This window comes from Crinia signifera, chromosome 12 (assembly GCF_055691185.1).
Source record: "Crinia signifera chromosome 12, ASM5569118v1, whole genome shotgun sequence".
Classification (NCBI taxonomy): Eukaryota; Metazoa; Chordata; class Amphibia; order Anura; family Myobatrachidae; genus Crinia; species Crinia signifera.
In genome coordinates this window covers 68,115,067-68,136,297 of record NC_139228.1, presented here as the reverse complement: position 1 = coordinate 68,136,297, position 21,231 = coordinate 68,115,067, and the positions used below count along the sequence as shown (strand labels likewise).

The 21,231-nt window shown below is 47.8% G+C and overlaps 1 protein-coding gene across 4 annotated transcripts in view; it reads left to right on the top strand.

Moving 5' to 3' along the window:
- The window catches only part of SAMD4A (sterile alpha motif domain containing 4A), a 73,795-nt gene that overhangs the window by 37,350 nt on the left and 15,214 nt on the right, over positions 1 to 21,231 (top strand). For 3 of the 4 annotated variants that reach the window (XM_083167083.1, XM_083167082.1, XM_083167084.1), the window contains exons 4-9: positions 8,919 to 9,179; positions 15,025 to 15,134; positions 16,095 to 16,181; positions 16,556 to 16,844; positions 19,184 to 19,269; positions 20,174 to 20,292. In XM_083167083.1, coding sequence (XP_083023209.1) covers positions 8,919 to 9,179; positions 15,025 to 15,134; positions 16,095 to 16,181; positions 16,556 to 16,844; positions 19,184 to 19,269; positions 20,174 to 20,292 — 952 coding nt within the window. The remainder of the gene's footprint in view (positions 1 to 8,918; positions 9,180 to 15,024; positions 15,135 to 16,094; positions 16,182 to 16,555; positions 16,845 to 19,183; positions 19,270 to 20,173; positions 20,293 to 21,231) is intronic. The other variant, XM_083167085.1, reaches the window with a different exon arrangement.

The following is a 21,231-nucleotide window of genomic DNA, read 5'->3' as shown; positions in this document are numbered from 1 at the left end:
GACAACCGTGGAGCGCGTCACTTACACACAGTCATTGTCTCTGCTGAAGTAATATTAATGAGACTCTGGCCTGTTTTCTCCATAGGAAGAAATATCTCATGAATATGCACAGTAGGTTAGTGCCCAGTAATGTCACTGGTTCCTAGGACAGTGTGATGCTACTGCAACTTCCAGCATTTATAGATCCATGAGACCACAGCAATGTCCATGAGACCACAGCAATACCCCTATACTTGCCATGTTCCTGCCACCATGATTCCCCTATATCTGCCATGAGCCCACAGAAATGCCCCTATACCTGCCATATCCCTACCACCGTGAGCCCACAGCAATGCCCCTATACCTGCCGTATCCCTGCCTGAGACCACAGCAATGCCTCTATACCCACTGTATACCTGCCACCATTATGCCCCTATACCCGCCGTATCCCTGCCACCATGACACAATAGCAATGCCCCTATACCCTCTACATCCCTGCAACCATGAGACCAAGGCAAAGCTTCTATACCCACCCTATTCCTGCCAACATGATGCCCCTATACTTGCCGTATCCCTACCACCATGAGACCACAGCAATGCCCCTATAACAGCCGTATCGCTACCACCATGAGACCACAGCAATGCCCCTATACCCGCCGTATCCCTGCCACCGTGAGACCACAGCAATTCCCCTATACCCGCTGTTTCCCTCTGGCCTGTAGATGAGAGCCACCACCATGTCGGCTGACTCTGGCAGAATGAGATGACACCACCTTTATTTACTGCAGCTCATAATCCAAAGTGTGTGATCAGTAGGATCCAACCTCAGTCACTGGCAAAGAGGTGCTGCAGCAGCCACACCCGCCAGCCAGATGTAAGCGGCCAACAGTGTGTATGTCGACCATTTGTCACTGTCACTGACCTTTTGCAAGTCAGCCTTTTCTTGTCGGCTTATCTAGGCACTGGACCTTCTAATCCGGTACCCTTATGGGCATGGGACCCGTAGAGGGCACAGTAACCCTGTATTGTAGGTAGAACTTGTTGAGGGGGGGACACAGTACACAGTATTTGTGTACTGTGTCCCCTTGCATTGCTCGCTGCTCACGAAGTAAGAACAAGTCGGTTTAAAAAAAAAAAATCAAGAATTTTTTTTTTCTTCTCTAGTATTGGCATGTCAACCTTTTGCTTGTGTTGACCTTATTGACGGACGACCAATAGTGGTCGACCTATGGACTGTGGAACTAGACACTGTCGACCAATCAAGAGAGCGGATATTTAACCGGAACAATCGATGTTTATCTTTAATTTCTTTATTTGTACAAATGTAGCCACAGATGTCTGGTACGGTTACAGAACAGGGTGGCGCTACACTATAGCCTGCGGATGGCATTAATGCCGCAGCCATCTATTACAGCGATGTGTAATACTAGCCGACGATGGAATGGGCGTTGGGATAATGCTACGAGAATGTTCTATATAACAGGTATTGAAAAGCTTGGCCGTTCCGATGAGCTTCAGCGCGAGGATTTGGGAATGATTGATGCTGTTTTTGCTCTGGCATTAAAGACCCGCTTCCAAATTCAGTGAACTGTACAGAGATGAAAATAAAAGATAGAGCGGTATCGTAAATAACGGTTTCCATTAAGCGCCAGCGCGGGTCCCGCGCATCCGCCAGCGAATGTAAACTGCTACGCCTTGGCTATGTGTCGGAATACATATTTCATAGGCAGATTTAATTAAGAAGCTGGGAACCACATTTATTGCACATCGATGACTATATTGGATTGTGCAATTGATTTTGTAAACCCTGCCCGGTTGGTTTGTGCGTGTCTTGTTCTCTGACGACGCTGGCATTTGTAAGCGCTCTTTGTATTATCCAGTGCGGCGTTAAAGTGTTTATGGCTAATGGTGTCCTGCAAACAGATCCATAACACTACCCCCTTTACATCTCCACTTTCAGACGACTGTATTGTATTGGCTTGTAAACTGGATACACACTATAACATTGTCTTTCCAATCTAACTGTAGTGTTCATTCTAGCACCCACCATAGTTGAAAACCCATGCATTTCCTGTTCCCTGCCTGGGGTGTCGCTGTCTGTTGTAGTGCTTCTTCTAACACAGGTCTGGTTTGCATATCAGTGCTGATATACAGGCCACACTGTGCTAGAAGCACTGCAGCAGACAGCGACACCCCAGGCAGGGAAGGAGCAGGTAGGCAGGAGCTGATTGGCTGGTTGTTTATCACTCTCCATTTGGTACTTATATGTTAGTTGGGCGCCCACTATAGTTACTACGCTCATACCGCCACTATCCATGTCGGCATGGAGTTGATTTTATATAGTGTGGCGAGCCACTGTGCCCAAAGCGTGGCGAGCGGACGTGGAAAACTAAGCAAATAGCTTAGTGGGCGCCCACCTAACATACAAGTACCCTCCATTTTACCACTTTTGAAGCTTAGTGCATCTGGCCCATGGACACATTCATGTGAGCCCCATCGCCATGCTTCACATTCAGCTCCTAACTCTCATTTTTCTAACATTGCAGCTTCAAGCTGATTGGCTGGCATCTTATCTCTGTCCACTGTATCTCTCTCCCAGGCTTCGTACATAGACCCCTGATGCATAGACCTGTACATATGGTACCCGGTCAGTTGCATATTGAGTGGTATTGGTAGTAGGTCAGTAGTCTTTATTATTTAAGATAACTTTTACTGACACAATTGGTATTGCAGCAAGGTTTTTATTTTTGGCAGAGGCCAAATAAGGACCCTGTGTCTCCGGGATCCCCTTCACTGAACGTATGGAGGATGCAGAATGGGAATCGCTATAAGGCTGTCAGGCTGAACCCAGCAGTTCCCATGACAACTAGGATGCTTGGCACTGGGTTATATTTATACGTGTGGTAAGAGAGCAGCTATGAGGGGTCTCTGTGCCCCTGGACTTTTGTGTTCCACAAAAATGGTTCTGCAGACTTGCTGGTGCAGTTGGTGCGGCTTTGGCTCTCGTGGGTTTATACGTCCTTCCATAGAGTGATGCGGTAACCTGGTTTGCTGGGTTTGTTAGGGTATTAAGAGTCACAGATTGCAGGCTGCGCTGGGACACGAAAGGGAGCAGGTTCATTCACGAATTGAGACTCTGCTGGCCTCCGCGGTGTTATGGTTTTATATTCAGCATTTTAAATGCATTTATGGTAAATTTAAATCACTACTTATTGCCGATATTTATAATAGGTTTCATTCTAGCACCCTGCATCTTTCAAAACCGTGTGCAGTTCCTCTTCTCTGCCTGGGGTGTCGCTCTCTGCTATGGTGCTTCTTGTACAGTGTGGTCTGTATTTCAGCACTGATACAGACCAGACATGTGCTAGAATGCACTGTATATAACGTAAGCACAAATGCAAGTTGTTCACTTTTTATAAATCGTTTTGAGATTTATCCAGAAGCTCTCAAATGCTCCACGGCCCTATGTGTATCTAATAATGAGGCAGATGTATTATAGCGGCGCTTCGCGCGCCGCTATAATACGTTGTGCTTCGCCTCATTAACGAGGCAAAGCAGGAAGGAACGTCGACAAGATGTATTAACCTCTTGTCTGCCGAAGTGGGGAAGCGCAAACTACCCCCTCCGGCAATGTCCCCTCCTGGAGACATCGAATCAGTCCATGCTGTCTCTGCCTGCCCGGTCAGCTATTACCGCGAGATCTCGAGCGCAGCCTGGAGCCAGCAGCAGGGACAGCGCTGTCCCTGCAGTGGGGATAGAACAACGCTAGTCCTGAGCTGCCGAAGCGGCTGGGGCGATTTAAACGCTGTTAATACATCACCCCGGCCGCTAATTGCTGGGGTATTACAGGGGACAGTGTGTTAGTAATATATTTCAAAAAACTTAATCCCCCCGCTTACTTAGCAATCAAGTGCAGCATATGTACTTCACACTAGTTGATACATCTACCTCAATGTGTGTGTATACAGGATATGTATATTACTTCTTCAGGGATAACTGTATTGTCCACTATTATTCTATGTAGAATTGATGACGTTCAGGCCAGTGTGGTTGGCTTAGCATTACTACCTCACAGCGATGAGGTCTTCGATTCACACCACTTTATCTGTGTGGGGTTTTTATGTCCTCCCTGTTTTTGTGTGGGGTTTTCTTCCACACTCTAAATCGTACTAGTAGGTTAATGGTCTTTCGGCAATAAACCCCTACTTATTGTACCCGTGGTATGAATTCTAGGGGGTGATTCTGGTACATTTGCAAAGTACATTTATTTATTTATTTATAGTTGGTTTGCTAATGGACAAAACCATGCTGCACTGCAGGTGAAGCAGATGTAACACGTGCAGAGAGAATTAGATTTGGGTGAGGTGTGTACTTCAAACTGATATCCATATTGCAGTATAAAAATAAAGCAGCCAGTATTGAGACCGCACAGAAACAAAATAACTCACCCAAATCTAACGCTCTCTGCACATGTTACATCTGCCCCACCTGCAGTGCAGCATGGTTTTGTCCATTAGCAAACCGAATGTGCTTTGCGAGTGAACCAGAATCGGGCTCTCCAGTGTAAGGTCCAGTGTGGCGAACTGCCAAATACTTCCCGTAAAGTGCGGCAGAATGTGTGCGCTATATAAAGACCTACCGATAACCTGATGATGGTTGTGTTGGTGACACGGCGATTCCTGTCGCAGTCTACGGCAGCAGGTATCACCTGGCAGGGAAGAATTGGGCATCCATTAACGGAAGCCCGGGCCGCAAGCGGCTGCTACTCTCTGACTTTCTCTGTATGATTAGGAGAAGTCTATTAAAGTGTCACTCTTCGTTATTGTAAAGAGCCCCTGAGAGACCACAGTAAATCCTGCCGGGGAAATTCTGGATCCCGACTTGTATTATTCATGGAGCAGACAGCCGCCGCTCTCGCTGTGCTGAGCCGCCGTACCCGCTAGAGCTGAGAGCTTGGTAATTACATCTCCTGCATTTCTCTGGCCTCATTGTGTACAGAACGTTACAAATACCTCCCAACGCACACGTGACCTGACGCACATCCAAGCCTTGCCATAGGACATCCCGAAAAATGCACGTGACCGATCCAAGCGACCTGTGATGTTCCTGTAATAGGGATTTGGACCACTATGTACTAAGGGCCAGATTCTCCAAGCTTCAAAAGTGATAAAATGGAGAGTGATAAACAGCCAGCCAATCAGCTCCTGTCTGTCATGTCACAGGCTGTGTTTGAAAACTGTCAGGCAGGAGCTGATTGGCTGGTTGTTTATCACTCTCCATTTTATGACTTTTGAATCTTAGCGCATCTGGCCCCAAGCCTTGGAGAGAGGGAGAGTTGACGGGTTTAAAGTACCAATCGGCTAACAACTATCATTTTTCTGATACAGCCTTGTATATGGCAGTTAGGGGCTGATTGACTTAAGGTGCCCATACACTAGTAAGATTTATCTTCAGATCTGGCTGGTTGGAACAAAAACATGGTTATGGATGAATGACAGTTTGACAGTTTTCCAGCATTTCCAAGCAAATGGTCAACTGTCATTTGCTCTCATCCATAACCATGTTTTTGTTCCAACCAGCCAGATCTGAAGATAAATCTGCGTGTGTATGGCCACCTTTACACTTTCTCTCTCCAAGGCCCCCTGGTATACTGTCACTAGGTCGACCACTGAAGGTTGACAGGCCTTAAGGTGCCCATACACGGTACAATTATTGCATGCAATTTGGACTAGATTCCATCGCATATGTTTTGCAATGCAATTCTATGCAATCTAGTCCAAATTGCATACAATAATTGTACCGTGTATGGGCACCTTTAGTTCTACACAGCTAAAATGTCGTCATGGCTTTAGGTCGACAGGGTCATTAGGTCCACACAAGCATTAGGTTGGCATGGGGAAGGTCGATAGTCAAAAGGTCGACATGGGGTTTCAAATTTTTTTTTTTTTAAGCTGACGTGCCGACAGGCGGTATTTCATGCCCTACCATCCACTAGGGCGTGAGAGGAGAATAGAGTGCCCGAAGAATGGCGGGCGCACATGGTGCATCGAAACGGTATCCATGTCGACCTAGTCAACATTTGGGACAAAAAAAAAATCCAGTTAAACCCATGTTGACCTTTTGACTGTTGACCTTCCCCATGTCGACCTAATGTTTGTGTTGACCTAAAGCCACGTCGACCTCTTCACTATGTCGACCTAATATTGGTCGACCCACTGACCCATACCCGGCCCCCTTAATGCTGTAGAGCAGAGGTTCCCAAAGTTTTTGAATCCCGGCTAAATGATTCTTATTGAGAAAGTCAGAAACAAATCTAACGTTCTATAAATCTCATCCTTGGCGTCAGCTATGTGGACAGGATTCATTTCAGTGTGTTCACAATTTGACTATTATAATGGACAAAATAAAATTGGTCATGGACCCCCAACCCAGGGCACCCCTACAAGCACCCACACAGTTTGGGAACCACTGCCGTAAAGAATGAAGAACATTTTATTTATTACCAGTTATTTATATAGCGCACACATATTCCTCAGCGCTGTACAGAGAATATATTAACAGTCACATCAGTCCCTGCCCCAGTGGAGCTTACAATCTATGTTCCCTACCACATGTACACGCACACACAGACACAGACATTCTAGGGTTAATTGTGTTGGGAGCCAATTAGCCTACCAGTATATTTTTGGATTGCGGAGTAAACCCATCGAGTACTGGGAGAATATACAAACTCCGCACAGTTAGGGCCACGGTGGGGATTGAACCCATGACCTCAGCGCTGTGAGGCAGTAATGCTAACCATTACACCATCCGTACTGCCCCGTATATATAACACATAGTGGGGATAGAACCCATGACCTCAGTGATGTGAGGCAGTAATGTAACCATTACACCGTCCGTACTGCCCTGTATATATAACACATGGTGGGGATAGAACCCATGACCTCAGTGCTGTGAGGCTGTAATATAACCCATTACACCATCTGTACTGCCCCGTATATATAACACATGGTGGGGATAGAACCCGTGACCTCAGCGCTGTGAGGCTGTAATATAACCATTACACCATCTGTACTGCCCCGTATATATAACACATGGTGGGGATAGAACCCGTGACCTCAGCGCTGTGAGGCTGTAATATAACCATTACACTGTCCGTACATGAACTTTATTAGGAGCGAGGACTCAAACCCTTTTGTTTGTTGCTTCATGGTGATGTGCCGGGTAGGGTGGCTTGGACTGCAATCCCTAGGTTCTAAACAATGCTGAGGCTTGTAGTTCCTCACACACCACATTAATAATAAGAGAACCAAGTGCTTTTAAAATAATCTGGAGAATTATATTAAGCTTTTAACAGCGTAAAATCTAATTGCGTAGCAGAATTTGGTCCCAAAAAATATCCCCCCCCCCCCATCCCGAGGTTACCCCATCTGGTGGGTCCCTAACATTACTAAGGTTCCGTAGACACAGTATGTTCTCTGCCAATACCGGTGGCCGCTGGTTTCCGGCATCTGCAACATTGTAGGTACTAGAATTAGTGATACTATAATAACCATTTAATATCGCGTCACAGGGTCGGACCGGCACTTTTACTTCAAATCTTGGTCACCCATTATACAGAGAGTTGGTCGGATCGGGTTATAAGCTTTGGTGCTTTCACACCTGGGTAGATGAGTCGGCAACCTGGCAATTACCCGGGTCTGAGGTGTGGTGTAAAAGGATGCCTCAAGCAGCCAGGTTACACAAACCTAGGGGGCCCTGCATCCCAAACGGGTATGATTCATTGGGTCGACCAATAAAAGTCAACATGGATGGAAAGTGGACAGAAGCATTAGGCCGACAATGACTAGATCGACAGTCAAAAGGTCGACATGGGTTTTTTACCTTTTTTTTACCTGAATGTCGACATGGTCACCTGTGCACTGTGTGGCTGAGTGCGGTCATCATGCTTCAGGCACTATTCTATTCTCCCTCCACACCCTAGTGAATGGTTTGGCATGAAATACTACTTGTCGACATATGTCGGCTCAAAAAAATAATTGAAGATCCCCCATGTCGATCTTTTGAATGTTAACGTTCCACCCATGTCAACTGTAAGCATGTCAACCTATTTCAGGTGTCAACCTTCAGTGTATGTCGACCTAACAATATATACCCCCAAACTCATCCCTAAAACTGACATTTTATAACTTTCCTTGGGACAGATTGCCTTGCGAAATATGAAGCCTCTTAATGCTGGATGTCCTGCTCAAGGGTGTTTTTATTTTTGCATGGGTTCCTAGCATTTGCAGATTGCATATTGGGAACGGCAGTAACCAGAGGACAAGGAGGGCGCTTGTTAAAGTTTGGAGAGAAAGTTGAAAGAAATTAGTGTCAACCAATCCGCTTCGATTTTTGAAACCCAGCCTGTAATGTGGCAGTTAGGAGTTGATAAACATGCTTTCCGTGAATTGGGAGGTAACTGGTCGGCAGGGAAGCGAGCGGGTAATTCATCTTCCATGCATGATTGTAAAAAATGCTAAATAGTTGTTTGCATGACCTTAGCTGATAGCTGTTGGCCCAAATGGATCACGTGTGGCGTCATCCTACCAGATGGGATCTGAACAAGCCAATCAGGTGATCCGTTGATGTGGAAATCCGGGTATAGCCGCGATCTCTAGTCCACAGATTGAGACATCCCAATCTGATTGGTCTGGGCAATGTTCCGTCCTTTGTACAGCTGTGTCCACCTGTCTGGCCAAGCTGCTTAAAGACCTCACTGTCCAGTTAGCTCACCAAAAAGCTCAGATGGTTCCTCTGTCCCCAGCAGCCTTAGCTTCGTGCCGTAATATGTAATCTATAAAAAAAAATTATAGACTCGATTTATTTTTACACCTTTCTCAGGGCTTCATAAAAAAAAATAACCTTAAATTCTGCTTTTTTATTTATTTATGTTTCAGTTCTCTCAGGCCAGACCCACCACAGCCCTTTGAAACGATCTGTGTCCCTTACCCCGCCCATGAATGTGCCAAACCAGCCACTAGGACACGGGTGGATGTCTCATGAAGACTTAAGAGCCAGAGGATCTCAGGGTGTTCCACCCGACCACGCCCCCCTATCTCCACAAAGCAGTGTAGCCTCGTCAGGAAGTGGTGGGAGCGAGCACTTAGAAGATGCGTCTGCACGTAACACATTCCAAGATGAAGGTAGCGGGATGAAAGGTGAGCAAAATGCGGCCCATGGGGAAGAGTTTTCGGGTTACGTTTTGTTGGCCAACGTGGGAAGGCTGTGGTAGCATGTGTGGGGGCACGTTTCGTACATGGCGTATGTTATACTGTACATCTACGTGACTCTGTAGGCGGTAGAACATCTACAGGATTTAGGTCAACACCAAATGGTTGACCGGTACAAGAGGTCAAAAGATAAAAGGTTGACGGGGTCAAAAGCTCAACATGACTGTGATCAACGCACGACTGGTCAATACAAGCTTTTATAGTTTTGGGTTGAAGTTTTGAGTGGTAATATGTAACCACAATTCTCACGGCCAAGCTTCCAGCAAGGTGGCTCACTTAGATCGCCACAGGTTGCTAGCCCCAATCCTAGTCCACGTGAATCAAGTAAATGTTGGAAGAACGTGGAGAAAAAATGTGTTGGCCATGGTCACGTCAACTTTTTGAATCTGTAGACCTTTTGTACCGGTCGGCTTATTAACTGTCTACCTAGACACAGATCTATCACCTCGAAGCCATCTGAAACGCATGCGTCAATTGTAGGGAGAATAATTAATGTGATTTTGGCATCCTGTGACATCACGACTGATGGGACACGGGGGGGAGGAGGCAGCAAGTGCATACTCACTTCCTGATACCGGCAGCAACAGAGCAATGGCGCAGGATACGCTGCGTTCCGGAGCATGGCCCTCACTAGCGATGTCCTCTGTCGCTCGGCATGTACAGACCATGGAGGATGATCGCGCTTACGCACTGTATGATTTGAACAGTTTGACATTCCGAAGCGCTGGAATTGGTCAAACTGTTAAAAATATCATCTAGTTCATGGGTCTTCAAACTGTGGCCCTCCAGATGTTGTGGAACTACAAATCCCAGCATGCCTTGCCACAGTTTTAACACTCCCTTATAGCAAAACTGTGGCAAGGCATGCTGGGATTTGTAGTTTCACAACATCTGAAGGGCCACAGTTTGAAGATCCATGATCTAGTTTGTACCCAGCTTATGACATTACAGTTTGTGTGACTTGAATATGCCGTTTTTTATTTTTTTATTATTCCTATGCATTTGGATTTTAAAAAAACGGTAGTAACCAGTATATTGACCTGTTATTTGTATCATCGACTGCTATACTTTCATTTCTTTCTTTTCCAAAATATGTAAGCCCTCAAGCCAACTTCCAGGGACTTTGTACTATATTCACCCCTCACTGACATTTGTCTTTTTTATTCTCTTTTAATTTGTCATTATGATTTCCAAAAACAGTTGGGTATATCCAGGGGCGAATTTAGGGGTCAGGCCGCCCCTAGGCACAACATTTTTTGACGCCCCCCCCCCCCCTTTTAACATATTCATTATTAAGATATATATATATATATTTATACACCTCATACGTCTGCAGAAGTGCCCAAGAGAGCAGTTACCTGGGAGGTATCCTAGAAGAGGCCAAGTTATTTTTTTCCACAAACACAGGGGGTATCTCTCGGACTGCAGCAGTAAGTAAGGGGGGGTTGACTGCGCCCGGGAGCCAGAACGTCATGGACGCCACCGCTCACCAGCACCAGGGTCCTTCGCTTTAGAGAGTCGCCTGCCAAGGCGCGGCGGTCATTTCCTTCTCATCCTCTTCCTCTGGGATCATGGAGGACGCATCCCTGGCCTCGCCGCCAGGCTTTGAGGGACTGGACTGGGAGTCCGGGCGCTGCAGGGGCCATGTGCAAGATCGGGGCCGGCTCTGCGGCTCAAAGTCCGGGTCTATGTCCACGTCCTGCTCCGGGGAGGCGAGGGGTGCAGTGGCTGCCATTCTGTGTGAGCTGCTCCCCCCCAGGTAGGGAGGGAGGTGAGCACTGGGGAGACTGGGGCGAGCTGTTGCGGCAGGTAGGAGGCTACTCAGTGAGTGGAGCAGCACAGCATCACCGGGCCGGCAGCAGCTATGCAGGCGCACGGGGGCTTATTACAACAATGTCAGCCTGTTGTGCCGCCCTTAATTGGTGCCGCCCTGAGGCCCGTGCCTCACGGGCCAAGGCACAAATCCGGCCCTGGGTATATCAGGCTTAGGGGTTCATTCAGATCAGATCCCACAGCTGCGACTTTGCAGTGCCAGCTTTTATCGATAGGCTGCCCATGGGTACGTATCATAACGCGAGGCCGTCCTGTGATTAAAATCCTGCTACTTTTATGACCGCTGGTCGTACACAAGTAGACTGACAGGAAGCTGGCCTTTGTGGGTGGTAACCGTCTGTTTTTCTGGGAGTGTCAGGGAAAACGCAGGCGCGACCAGGCGTTTGAGGAGGAGACATGTGATCTTAAAAAAGTCTTTGGATATAAGCAAATAGTTTAATACCTTATTTTTGGACAGGAGCCGATAGTCGCAGGAGGGCAAAAATGTGTTGTTTTTTTGGGAGGTAAAAGTAAGAAGCAAAAATGCGAAGCGACTGCTGCTGAAGCCTGTAAGGCTTAGCAGATGTGGTTGGTGCAGCGGTATTATGAGGATAGAATTTGGTATTTGATATTTTTAAGTGTTTGTTGCTTCGTTGCTTTTCACTGCTGATCCTCGGATGCATGTCGCTGTAAGCTCAGAGATCCCTAAGCTGGTTTATTGTGGTGCTGGACGTCCGTAAGATGCGGACAAGTAAAATGCTTAGAAAGTAAATCCGGTTTAGTGACATTCTTGTAATTCATACTGTAACATTCAGTGACCGGTGATTCGGTGTCCTGGGGTGTGTGGGGGTTACTGTCTGTTTTTTTTACCCTTAATTTACACAAAAACATAGAAGATCAGCACTTTATTTTTTATTTTCTAGATTTCGGTTTTAAAAGGTTCGGTACTCTTTACCTAGAACGGCGTCCAAGATTTGGATCTTGGGCATCGCAAGGTAAAAAATCGCATCGGTCACATCGCATGCGACCAAAAAATCGCATGCGATGCGACCGACGCGATTACCGCGATTTTACAAAGGGAACAATGTTAAATGGCCCAATTGACCCGATTTTACATAGGGAACAATGTTAAATGGCCCACAGAGCCCAAATAGCCACCCTCAAGTGTGAAATGGCCCCCCCAATTGTTAAAGCCACCCCACGATCAACGTCAACCAGAAGCGTGGCGAGCGGCGGCGGTACGCGTCCTCCGACCTTTTCATACCCCCACTATCCACGTCGGCGTGGAGTTGACAATAGAAAGTGTGGCGAGCCACCGAGCCCGAAGCGTGGCGAGCGTCACAGGTATCCGCGTCCCCTCGCGGGCTCCACAGGTATCCGCGTCCCCTCGCAGGGCTCGCCACGCTTCGGGCTCGGTGGCTCGCCACACTTTCTATTCTCAACTCCACGCCGACGTGGATAGTGGGGGTATGAAAAGGTCGGAGGACGGGTACCGCCGCCCCTCGCGGGCTCGCTGCGCTCGCCACGCTTCGGGTTGACGTTGATGGTGAGGTGGCGTTAACAATTGGGGGGGCCATTTCACACTTGAGGGTGGCTATTTGGGCTCTGTGGGCCATTTAACATTGTTCCCTATGTAAAATCGGGTCAATTGGGCCATTTAACATTGTTCCCTATGTAAAATCGCGGTAATCGCGTCGGTCGCATCGCCCGCGATGGGCGCCGTTCTAGGTAAAGAGTACAAAAGGTTCCTCTCTTATTGTTTGCGATGTGAAATGAACCGGATTAAACCGTGAGCCAGAGTTTCGTATTCGTTTTTTTTTTTTTTTAAACCGTTCAAACATAATATGTGGTCTTCCTTACTGATTTGGGCCCAAAACGCAGAGAATTATTACGATTACCAGTTATTTATATAGCGCACACATAATGCACAGCGGTTTAGAGAGAATATTTGAACACTCAAATATAACCTACCGGTATATTTTTGGAATATGGGAGGAAACCGGAGTACCCGGAGGAAACCCACGGAAGCATGGGGAGAAACTCTGCACAGTTAGTTTATGGATTATATAGATTTCAGCACTGTTGCCTTTAAAGTTGGGTGCACTCAGACTGGGGGTCTGCAGAGGACGCTGAGCCGACGTCTGTGCAGTTTAGCGTTATTTGTTGTGTGCATGCCCAAAAAGTATGAACATCCGCGTGTTACGGTGTACACATTTGCGTACAACATCAATATGACATGAGCGGCATCTGCAATCCATGGGTGGATCAGGGTGGAGCCTGGGTAATGTCCTGAAGCGAGCGCAGGAGGAGGAGCCATGGTGCGTTGATGGTGGGGAGATCAGATTCCCCAGCGCAGCTGAGCATTGCTCAGATATGCAAAGTTGGCATAACAGGGTTTGCTCAGTCCATCGTAGAAGAGGAATGCTTACTGAGATACAGACCAAAGTGTGCTAGAAGCCGCAGCGCAGTTAGCGACACACCAGACAGGAAAGAGGCTGGAGAATCCATGAGAAGTGGCACGTGGATTGTGCGCACCTCTGAATCGAGCCCTAGATGAGGCGCACTGCTCCCAGACAACCTGCGGGATCATTGGTCAGCCTGTATTAGGTGTATGTCAAGATTAGCGCCACTTCAGTCTGATTTTTAAGTTTTTTTAATGTTATTTATGATTTTGACCCGGATTTAAGGGAACTGGCTCCTGCATCTGGTTCTACAATCAGTGTACTCCTCCAAAGCCCAAAATATCACCCCCCCTAATAGACCCCTGCAGTGCAGCAAAACTCCCTAGCCCGCCGTCTTCTCCCCTGGTCTATTTCAGTCATCAGAAACGGTGACATCTGAAATTGCTGGTTATACATGATAACCATGTATACTGGTATTATATTAAAAAATGTACGAGGACCCCTGTTCTCATCGCTTCTGTTGTATATATCTATTGCCCCTGATGCACTGTAGGACCACATTGAGTGTGTCCTATAGGCACAAAATGCAGAGTCGTGTGTGTGTGTGTGTGTGTGTGTATAGATCCAGTTGTTGTTTTTTCCTTAAACCTCTTTACGCCGGCGGAGGAATACGCACTTATATTTGTATATACACAACTGATCGCTGGTGTGCGAATTCGCAAGCCTATATATAGAATATTGGAGGACTGAGCATGCGCAAGGGCAAGCAACAACAAAATGTATGCAGTGTGACTGACAGGAAGCCGGCATTTGGGGGGGTTAAGCGGCTGTTTCCTGGTAGTGCCAGAAAAACCACTGGCGTGTCGAGGTGTTATCGGGGTGGGTGATGTCCTCTCCAGCCCCAATCAGCCTGTCTCTGTCACGGAATTGTGGAAAGGTCTGAGTTACGCACCCATGCACAGACCGGGGAAATCATTCAATAGTGAGGGAATGTATTTGCAGATGACCGACAATAAGGGACCCATTGCAGGGGGTGGGATGTCGCTCTGTCTGGGCAGGGATCTGCAAATTTGTACTGCAGCGCTCAGTTTTGAATTGGGCCCGTAGACCAGTGGATTGCTGGATCACTGGCCTATGTCTTTTTTGTCCTTTTTTTTTTTTTAGTGTTTCTTTTTTTTTTCCCCTTTTTTTATATATATTTTGTTTCTTTTTTTTTTTTTTTCTCTCTGGTTTTGAACAATAAATGCCCGATTTAACCCCATCTCTACATCATGCAAAAGGACCAAATTCCTACCCCCGCTCCCCTGTAGATGTGCACCACCTGACTACATTTTACTCTAAATACTGTAGATCGTTGCCCACACACCCTAAATAAATTTTACGCATACAAATGTTTACTGTGTACAGCAAATAAGTTGAATCAGGACTCCTGTGGTGTATGTAGGAATATTTGGGTTTATGAGAACTCCGAGAATAAATATGTACTGCATATGTAAGTGCACCACCAAAGGTTCCTCAGCTGCAGACTGACGGGAATGCTGCGTCACTTGTCGTTACAGATGTCCCTGCGTGGCTGAAGAGTCTCCGCCTGCACAAGTACGCCGCCCTGTTCTCTCAGATGACCTACGATGAGATGATGTCACTAAACGAGTGTCAGCTGGAGGCACAGGTAAGAATTTCTGCAGGGTCTGGTCCCCATCAGCGCTCTGTAGGAACACGTTCTCCCTCCACCAGTGCTCTGTATGAACACGTCGTCGTCCCCCCTGTCAGTGCTCTGTAGGAACACGTCCCCCCTCGTCAGCGCTCTGTAGGAACACATTCCCCCTCTATCAGCGCTCTGTAGGAACGTGCCCCCCCCCCCCATCAGTGCTCTGTAGCAACACCTCTCCCCTCCATTAGTGCTCTGTAGTAAGTCCTCCCCCCCTCCATCAGTGCTCTGTAGTAACTCCTCCCCCCTCTATTAGCACTCTGTAGCAACAGGGTTCCCCCTCCATCAGTGTTCTGTAGGAACACGTTCCCCCTCCATCAATGCTCTAATAACACGTTCCCCCTCCATCAGTGCTCTGTAGCCACACGTCCCCGTCCCCCCATCAGTGCTCTGTAGCAACACGTCCCCGTCCCCCCATCAGTTCTCTGTAGCAACACGTCCCCGTCCCCCCATCAGTTCTCTGTAGCAACACGTCCCCGTCCCCCCCCATCAGTGCTCTGTAGCAACACGTCCCCCCCTCCCCCCATCAGTGCTCTGTAGCAACATGTTCCCCCTCCATCAGTGCTCTGTAGCAACACGTCCCCGTCCCCCCATCAGTGCTCTGTAGCAACACGTCCGTCCCCCCATCAGTGCTCTGTAGCAACATGTTCCCCCTCCATCAGTGCTCTATAGCAACTCTGTAGCAACATGTCCCCCCCCCCCATCAGTGCTCTGTAGCAACACCCCCCCCCCCCCATCAGTGCTCTGTAGCAACACATTCCCCCTCCATCAGTCTGTTGCTTACCTCACTGAGTGCTCACTGTCATTGTTTCAACTCACATAATGCGTGATTTTGTTATTTTACTAAATTCTGTACTAAAATGAGCCGCGGTCTGGCATCTCTAATCTGCGCCAGTAACCATGTTTGTTTCCTTACCCTAGAATGTCACCAAAGGCGCGCGTCACAAGATCGTGATCAGCATCCAGAAACTGAAGGAAAGGCACATTCTGCTGAAGTCGCTGGAGAGGGTAAGTCGTCCTCGCTGCAGAATCCTTCACTTCCCGATGAATTTGGGGCAGGCACTGACGTCATGTGACGTCATCCGTCCGCTCCCAAGCAAGCCCAGCATTTCCAAGAGATTCTAAACATCTAAAGGGCAAGTTCAAACCAGGTTAACCCCTACACTTAGTGCAAAGGAGGAGATCTACTCAAAACAGCCCTAACCCTATGCGTTTTGTCCGACTTATGTTAGGACTTCATCAGGGGTCTGTAGTTACAATGGACACTCAGGGTTTTTTGTTTTATATTCCTATAGTTAAAACCTATAGTGTACATTGCTTTGAATTCCATCCCCCACTTGCACCAGAAGTCACGGGTGCGATGTGCATTGTGTAATCCACAGGACATCTTAGAGGGGGGCAATTTACGTGTCCCGCTGCAGGAGCTGCACCAGATGATTCTTACGCCAATCAAAGCGTACTCTTTACAAAATGCCAGTGCGGATGACCACAACCGGGAGCCCGATTCTCAGACTTCTTTAATTGGTAATGACGGACAGGGCTTGGAGAACAAAGACTCTGCCTCCGGGGGGATGCAGCAGCATCACATGGGGAACTGCGAGGGTGAGAGTGGGGGCGTCCCGCTACCTGAAGGGGATCTTCCTGGCCAGTTTACCAGAGTAATGGGTAAAGGTAAGCGTTGCTTGTATATGTGTAATTTATACAGTATGTGCGCTAAAGGAATGTCATGCAGGGTCCTGTGTCAGCATTGGTATGATGTGAAAGAGGCCTAAGGGCCTGATTCAGGGAGGGATGTACTAAGGGAAAACGGGGGTTTTACCGCATTTTCAAATGTACCTAGACCCGGCCGCCACGTTTTCGCCACCCAGGGTATCGTCACCTATGGATACCCTGTAGAAACCTATGGGTTTCTTATCGCCACCCCTCCCCGTCCCCCTCCCCCTGGCATACCTTCCACCTGGACTCGGAAGGTAAACTCCTCCTTACCCTAGCAACGCAGCTGGAGGTTCGTCAGCTGCAGGGGGGGAGGAGGAGGCATCGGGGACAGCCTGCCCCTGAGGACCGAATTTGAGAACCTGTGAACCAGGATAATACCCGTAGACGGGTCAAACCCAGAGTAGAACAGGAGCCGACTGCTCACTACGAGACCGAACGACACCGACATTTGTACGAACTGTCAGTAATGCCCTTTATTGGGACAATCCTCAGGGTATAATATAAAGTCCTGTCCAATACAGTGATAAACACAGCCAGCCTGTAAAGATCTGATTTGTGTTGTACAGTCCCGAGCTGTTACTTTAATAAACGCTAAAGATTTTTACAGTCCTGTTGTTCACAAGCAGGAGAGGATGGAACAGCCCCCTAAGCATATATAGCGGGACCGCAGCCTCTAAACCAGGGGTGACCAAACCGCCCCTCAAGATTTGCCAACAGTCCATGTTTTCCAGGTCATCTGTGGATTTGGAGAATGTTTAAGTTAGGAATGAATGCAGCACGGGTTTGAAAAAAGGATCGTTAATAATGACTGCACCTGTGCTCCAGCTAGGTGGTCTGCGAAATGTGACTGTTAGTAATGACTGCACCTGTGCTCCAGCTAGGTGGTCTGTGAAATGTGACTGTTAGTAATGACTGCACCTGTGCACCAGCTAGGTGGTCTGGGAAATGTGACAGTTAGTAATGACTGCACCTGTGCACCAGCTTAGGTGGTCTGCGAAAAATGACGGTTAGTAATGACTACACCTGTGCACCATCTAGGTGGTCATGCGAAATGTGACAGTTAGTAATGACTGCACCTGTGCACCAGCTTAGGTGGTCTGCAAAATTTGACGGTTAGTAATGACTACACCTGTGCACCAGCTAGGTGGTCTGGGAAATGTGACAGTTAGTAATGACTGCACCTGTGCACCAGCTAGGGCTCTGGAAAATGTTGCAGTTAGTAATGACTGCACGTGTGTTCCAGCTAGGGGCTCTGGGAAATGTGACCGTTAGTAATGACTACACCTGTGCACCAGCTAGGTGGTCTGGGAAATGTGACAGTTAGTAATGACTGCACCTGTGCACCAGCTAGGGCTCTGGAAAATGTTGCAGTTAGTAATGACTGCACCTGTGTTCTAGCTAGGGGCTCTGGGAAATGTGACAGTAATGACTGCACCTGTGCACCAGCTTGGGGCTTTGGGAAATGTGACAGTTAGTAATGACTGCACCTGTGCACTAGCTAGGGGCTCTAGGGAATGTGACAGTAATGACTGCACCTGTGCAACAGGTAGGGGGTCTGAGAAACTTGACCGTTCGTAATGACTACACCTGTGCACCTGGAAAACGTGGACTGTGTGTAGATCTTGAGGACCGGCTAGGCCACCCCTGCTCTAAACTGTATGAAATGAAGCATTAACGTCCACCCCTGAACAGGGCTCTGTGATGCGTGGTGCCGGCCGTGGACAGTAGACGCCATGATGTCACTCCGAGGAGCCGCCAGCACTATGAAGAAGAGCGCTACTCTCCCTAGTTAAGGCCTATGCCAATGGTCTGTTTTAAGCCCTGAGCTGATGTCTCCAAGCACAGCTGGTATCTTAGCAACCCTGCGTCCGGATAAAGATACATCTATTAGATGTAGTGATCATCCTAGCACCCTGCATCTTCCAAACCCGGTGCAATACCTCTTCCCTGCCTGGGGTTTCGCTCTCTGCTGGGATGCTTCTAGCACAGGTCTGGGCTGCATATCAGTGCTGAAATACAGACCACACTGTACTAGAAGCAGCACAGCAGAGAACGACACCCCATGCAGGGAAGAGGATCCACGTGGATTTAGGAAGGAGAAAACCGCCAGGTTACCGAACACATCCCCTCGCATGGTACCAATTAGGGCGGCGTTTCAGCGATTTTTGCTGCTTACTGAGCTGAGCAGAATCAGGCCCTAGGTACATCGAAGAAGCCATTTCGGTGGGTCCGTTTTTTATTTAATTGGGTCCAGATTGGTCCCATTTTGATGTTGTCCTTCTTTTTTCTTTCAGTTTGTACACAGCTCTTGGTCTCTAGAGCGGACGAGGAAAACATCAGCTCCTACTTACAGCTGATTGACAAATGCCTTATTCATGAAGTAGGTGGCAACCTTGTTATGTAGATGTAACCACATTCAACCTGACAGGGAAACTTGTATGATCAATGCTGTATCCGTTACTTCTCTGCATGAAATAGCCTTATAAGCAAGCACTGTAAATGCAATACGTCCCACTGAAGGTTTAATGTACAGTATGACTGCAAACCGAGCTAGATGTGATAAATGGCTCATCCGGTGTCGCAGGTCCCAGATCTGCGCAGTCCTAGGTAATGCGGCTTCACAAGAGTCCTAGTCATCCGCTTGTTGGTGTATCTCGAGGCCTATCTGATAGGGTTAATGCTGCATGCTACCAAGAACTAGACGCTGCATCATTACTGCATTTTGGACGACAGTTTCCCACTTCATAAGTACCTTCATGTTGATGTGCTGGGATATTGCAAAGACTCTGCATTAATGGCTGCCGCTGGGCGTATGCAGCCATGTACAATCCGTCCGTCCCTATTATTGCTTATCCTGCACCAATGTTTTGGGACAGGGTAGTTTAATGGGCGTAGATGTCAGATGTCAGGGGTCACCCCTGGTTTAAGCTGGCGGCTGCAGATCGCTTTAATTACTGCAGAATAATTGCATCCAGCCTATGTCCCCATGAGATGCATAGAGACCCGTCAAATGCTCTAATGTTAAGGATCATAAGGGGAAATGTCAACCTTTTCACGTATGGATAATTGTTACGTCGACCCTTTGTTTGTGTCAACCTTTTGTCAATGTCCACCTATTGTACATTTTTCACAGAGTTACTACATTAGGAGTGTCGGGAAATGTGACTTAAAGGGGGAGGAGGTTTTGGGGGTCTTTTGTCATTTTATAAGAACTGTGTCTGATTCTCCGGCAGTGTGTGATAATATAATGACAATAACATAACGGTGCGCTCTGTGGCACGCAGGCCTTCACGGAGACTCAGAAGAAGAGATTGTTGTCATGGAAACAGCAAGTACAGAAGCTGTACAGGTCTTTTCCACGGAAAACCCTTCTGGATGTTGCTGGGTACCGGCAGCAGAGAAAGTAGGTTGGAACAAGCTCTCCCCCCCCCCCCCCCCCCTTCCTGTGCTAGTTACCTTAGTGACTGCATTTCATCAGCTTCCTGGGAAACCCATCGCTGTCCCCTGGCTTTCATGTTTTTCCTTTCCTTGCAGTAAAAATGGCATGCGATGCTGCACGGGAGATATATAAGCCGGATATCAACTTTTTTTGGGGGGGGGGACAGTTGCTCACGGCTCCATCTATCTAAAATAAAGTATTTGACATGTCTTTATTTTAAAGCAAGGGTGAAGGCTTCCATCCCCCAAATGCAGCGGAATTACCGGCAAATATGCTACAAACTGCAGGCGCTAAGGGCCTTATTCTAGTTCACTCTTTCTGGCAAAATCCTTGGTACTTGTGGAGTATTACGGCTCCCACGACCTTGATCGTATGCTGATCGCACCCGATTTTGCACTGAAATGCATCAAAATGCATTGAAATATGTAGTAAACTTGTGAAATGCCCCCAAATGCCATTTCTCTATCATTCTTATGGGATACAGGGAGTCGTTCATAACGATGGGGAAAAGAGCTTATCCGAAGGAGACAGGCACATATAAAAATTTATACAGGGTGTACTGGCTCCTCCCCTCTGCTCCCCTCCCTCTAGCTTCAGTTTGAGAACTGTGCCTCAGGAGAAGCACGCATCAGGAAGAGCTCCAGAGAGTTTTTCTTCTGTTTTATTTTCTTTATTATTTTGGGGCTGCTGTTTGGACTTAACAGCAGCCCTGCGTCGTGGGAGACTAGGGGAAGGGTTCAGCTGCTGGCCACTTCAAGGTACCGAGCTGTCCCTGCCACAGGACCACCGTCCTGAGTGGGTGATGTTACCGCGGGCATTGCGCTGCAGCGCGCACACCCCTGGCACGCCGCACACCCCTAGTCCAGTCTGAAGACGTCAGTGGTGAGTATTACCCCGGGGTCC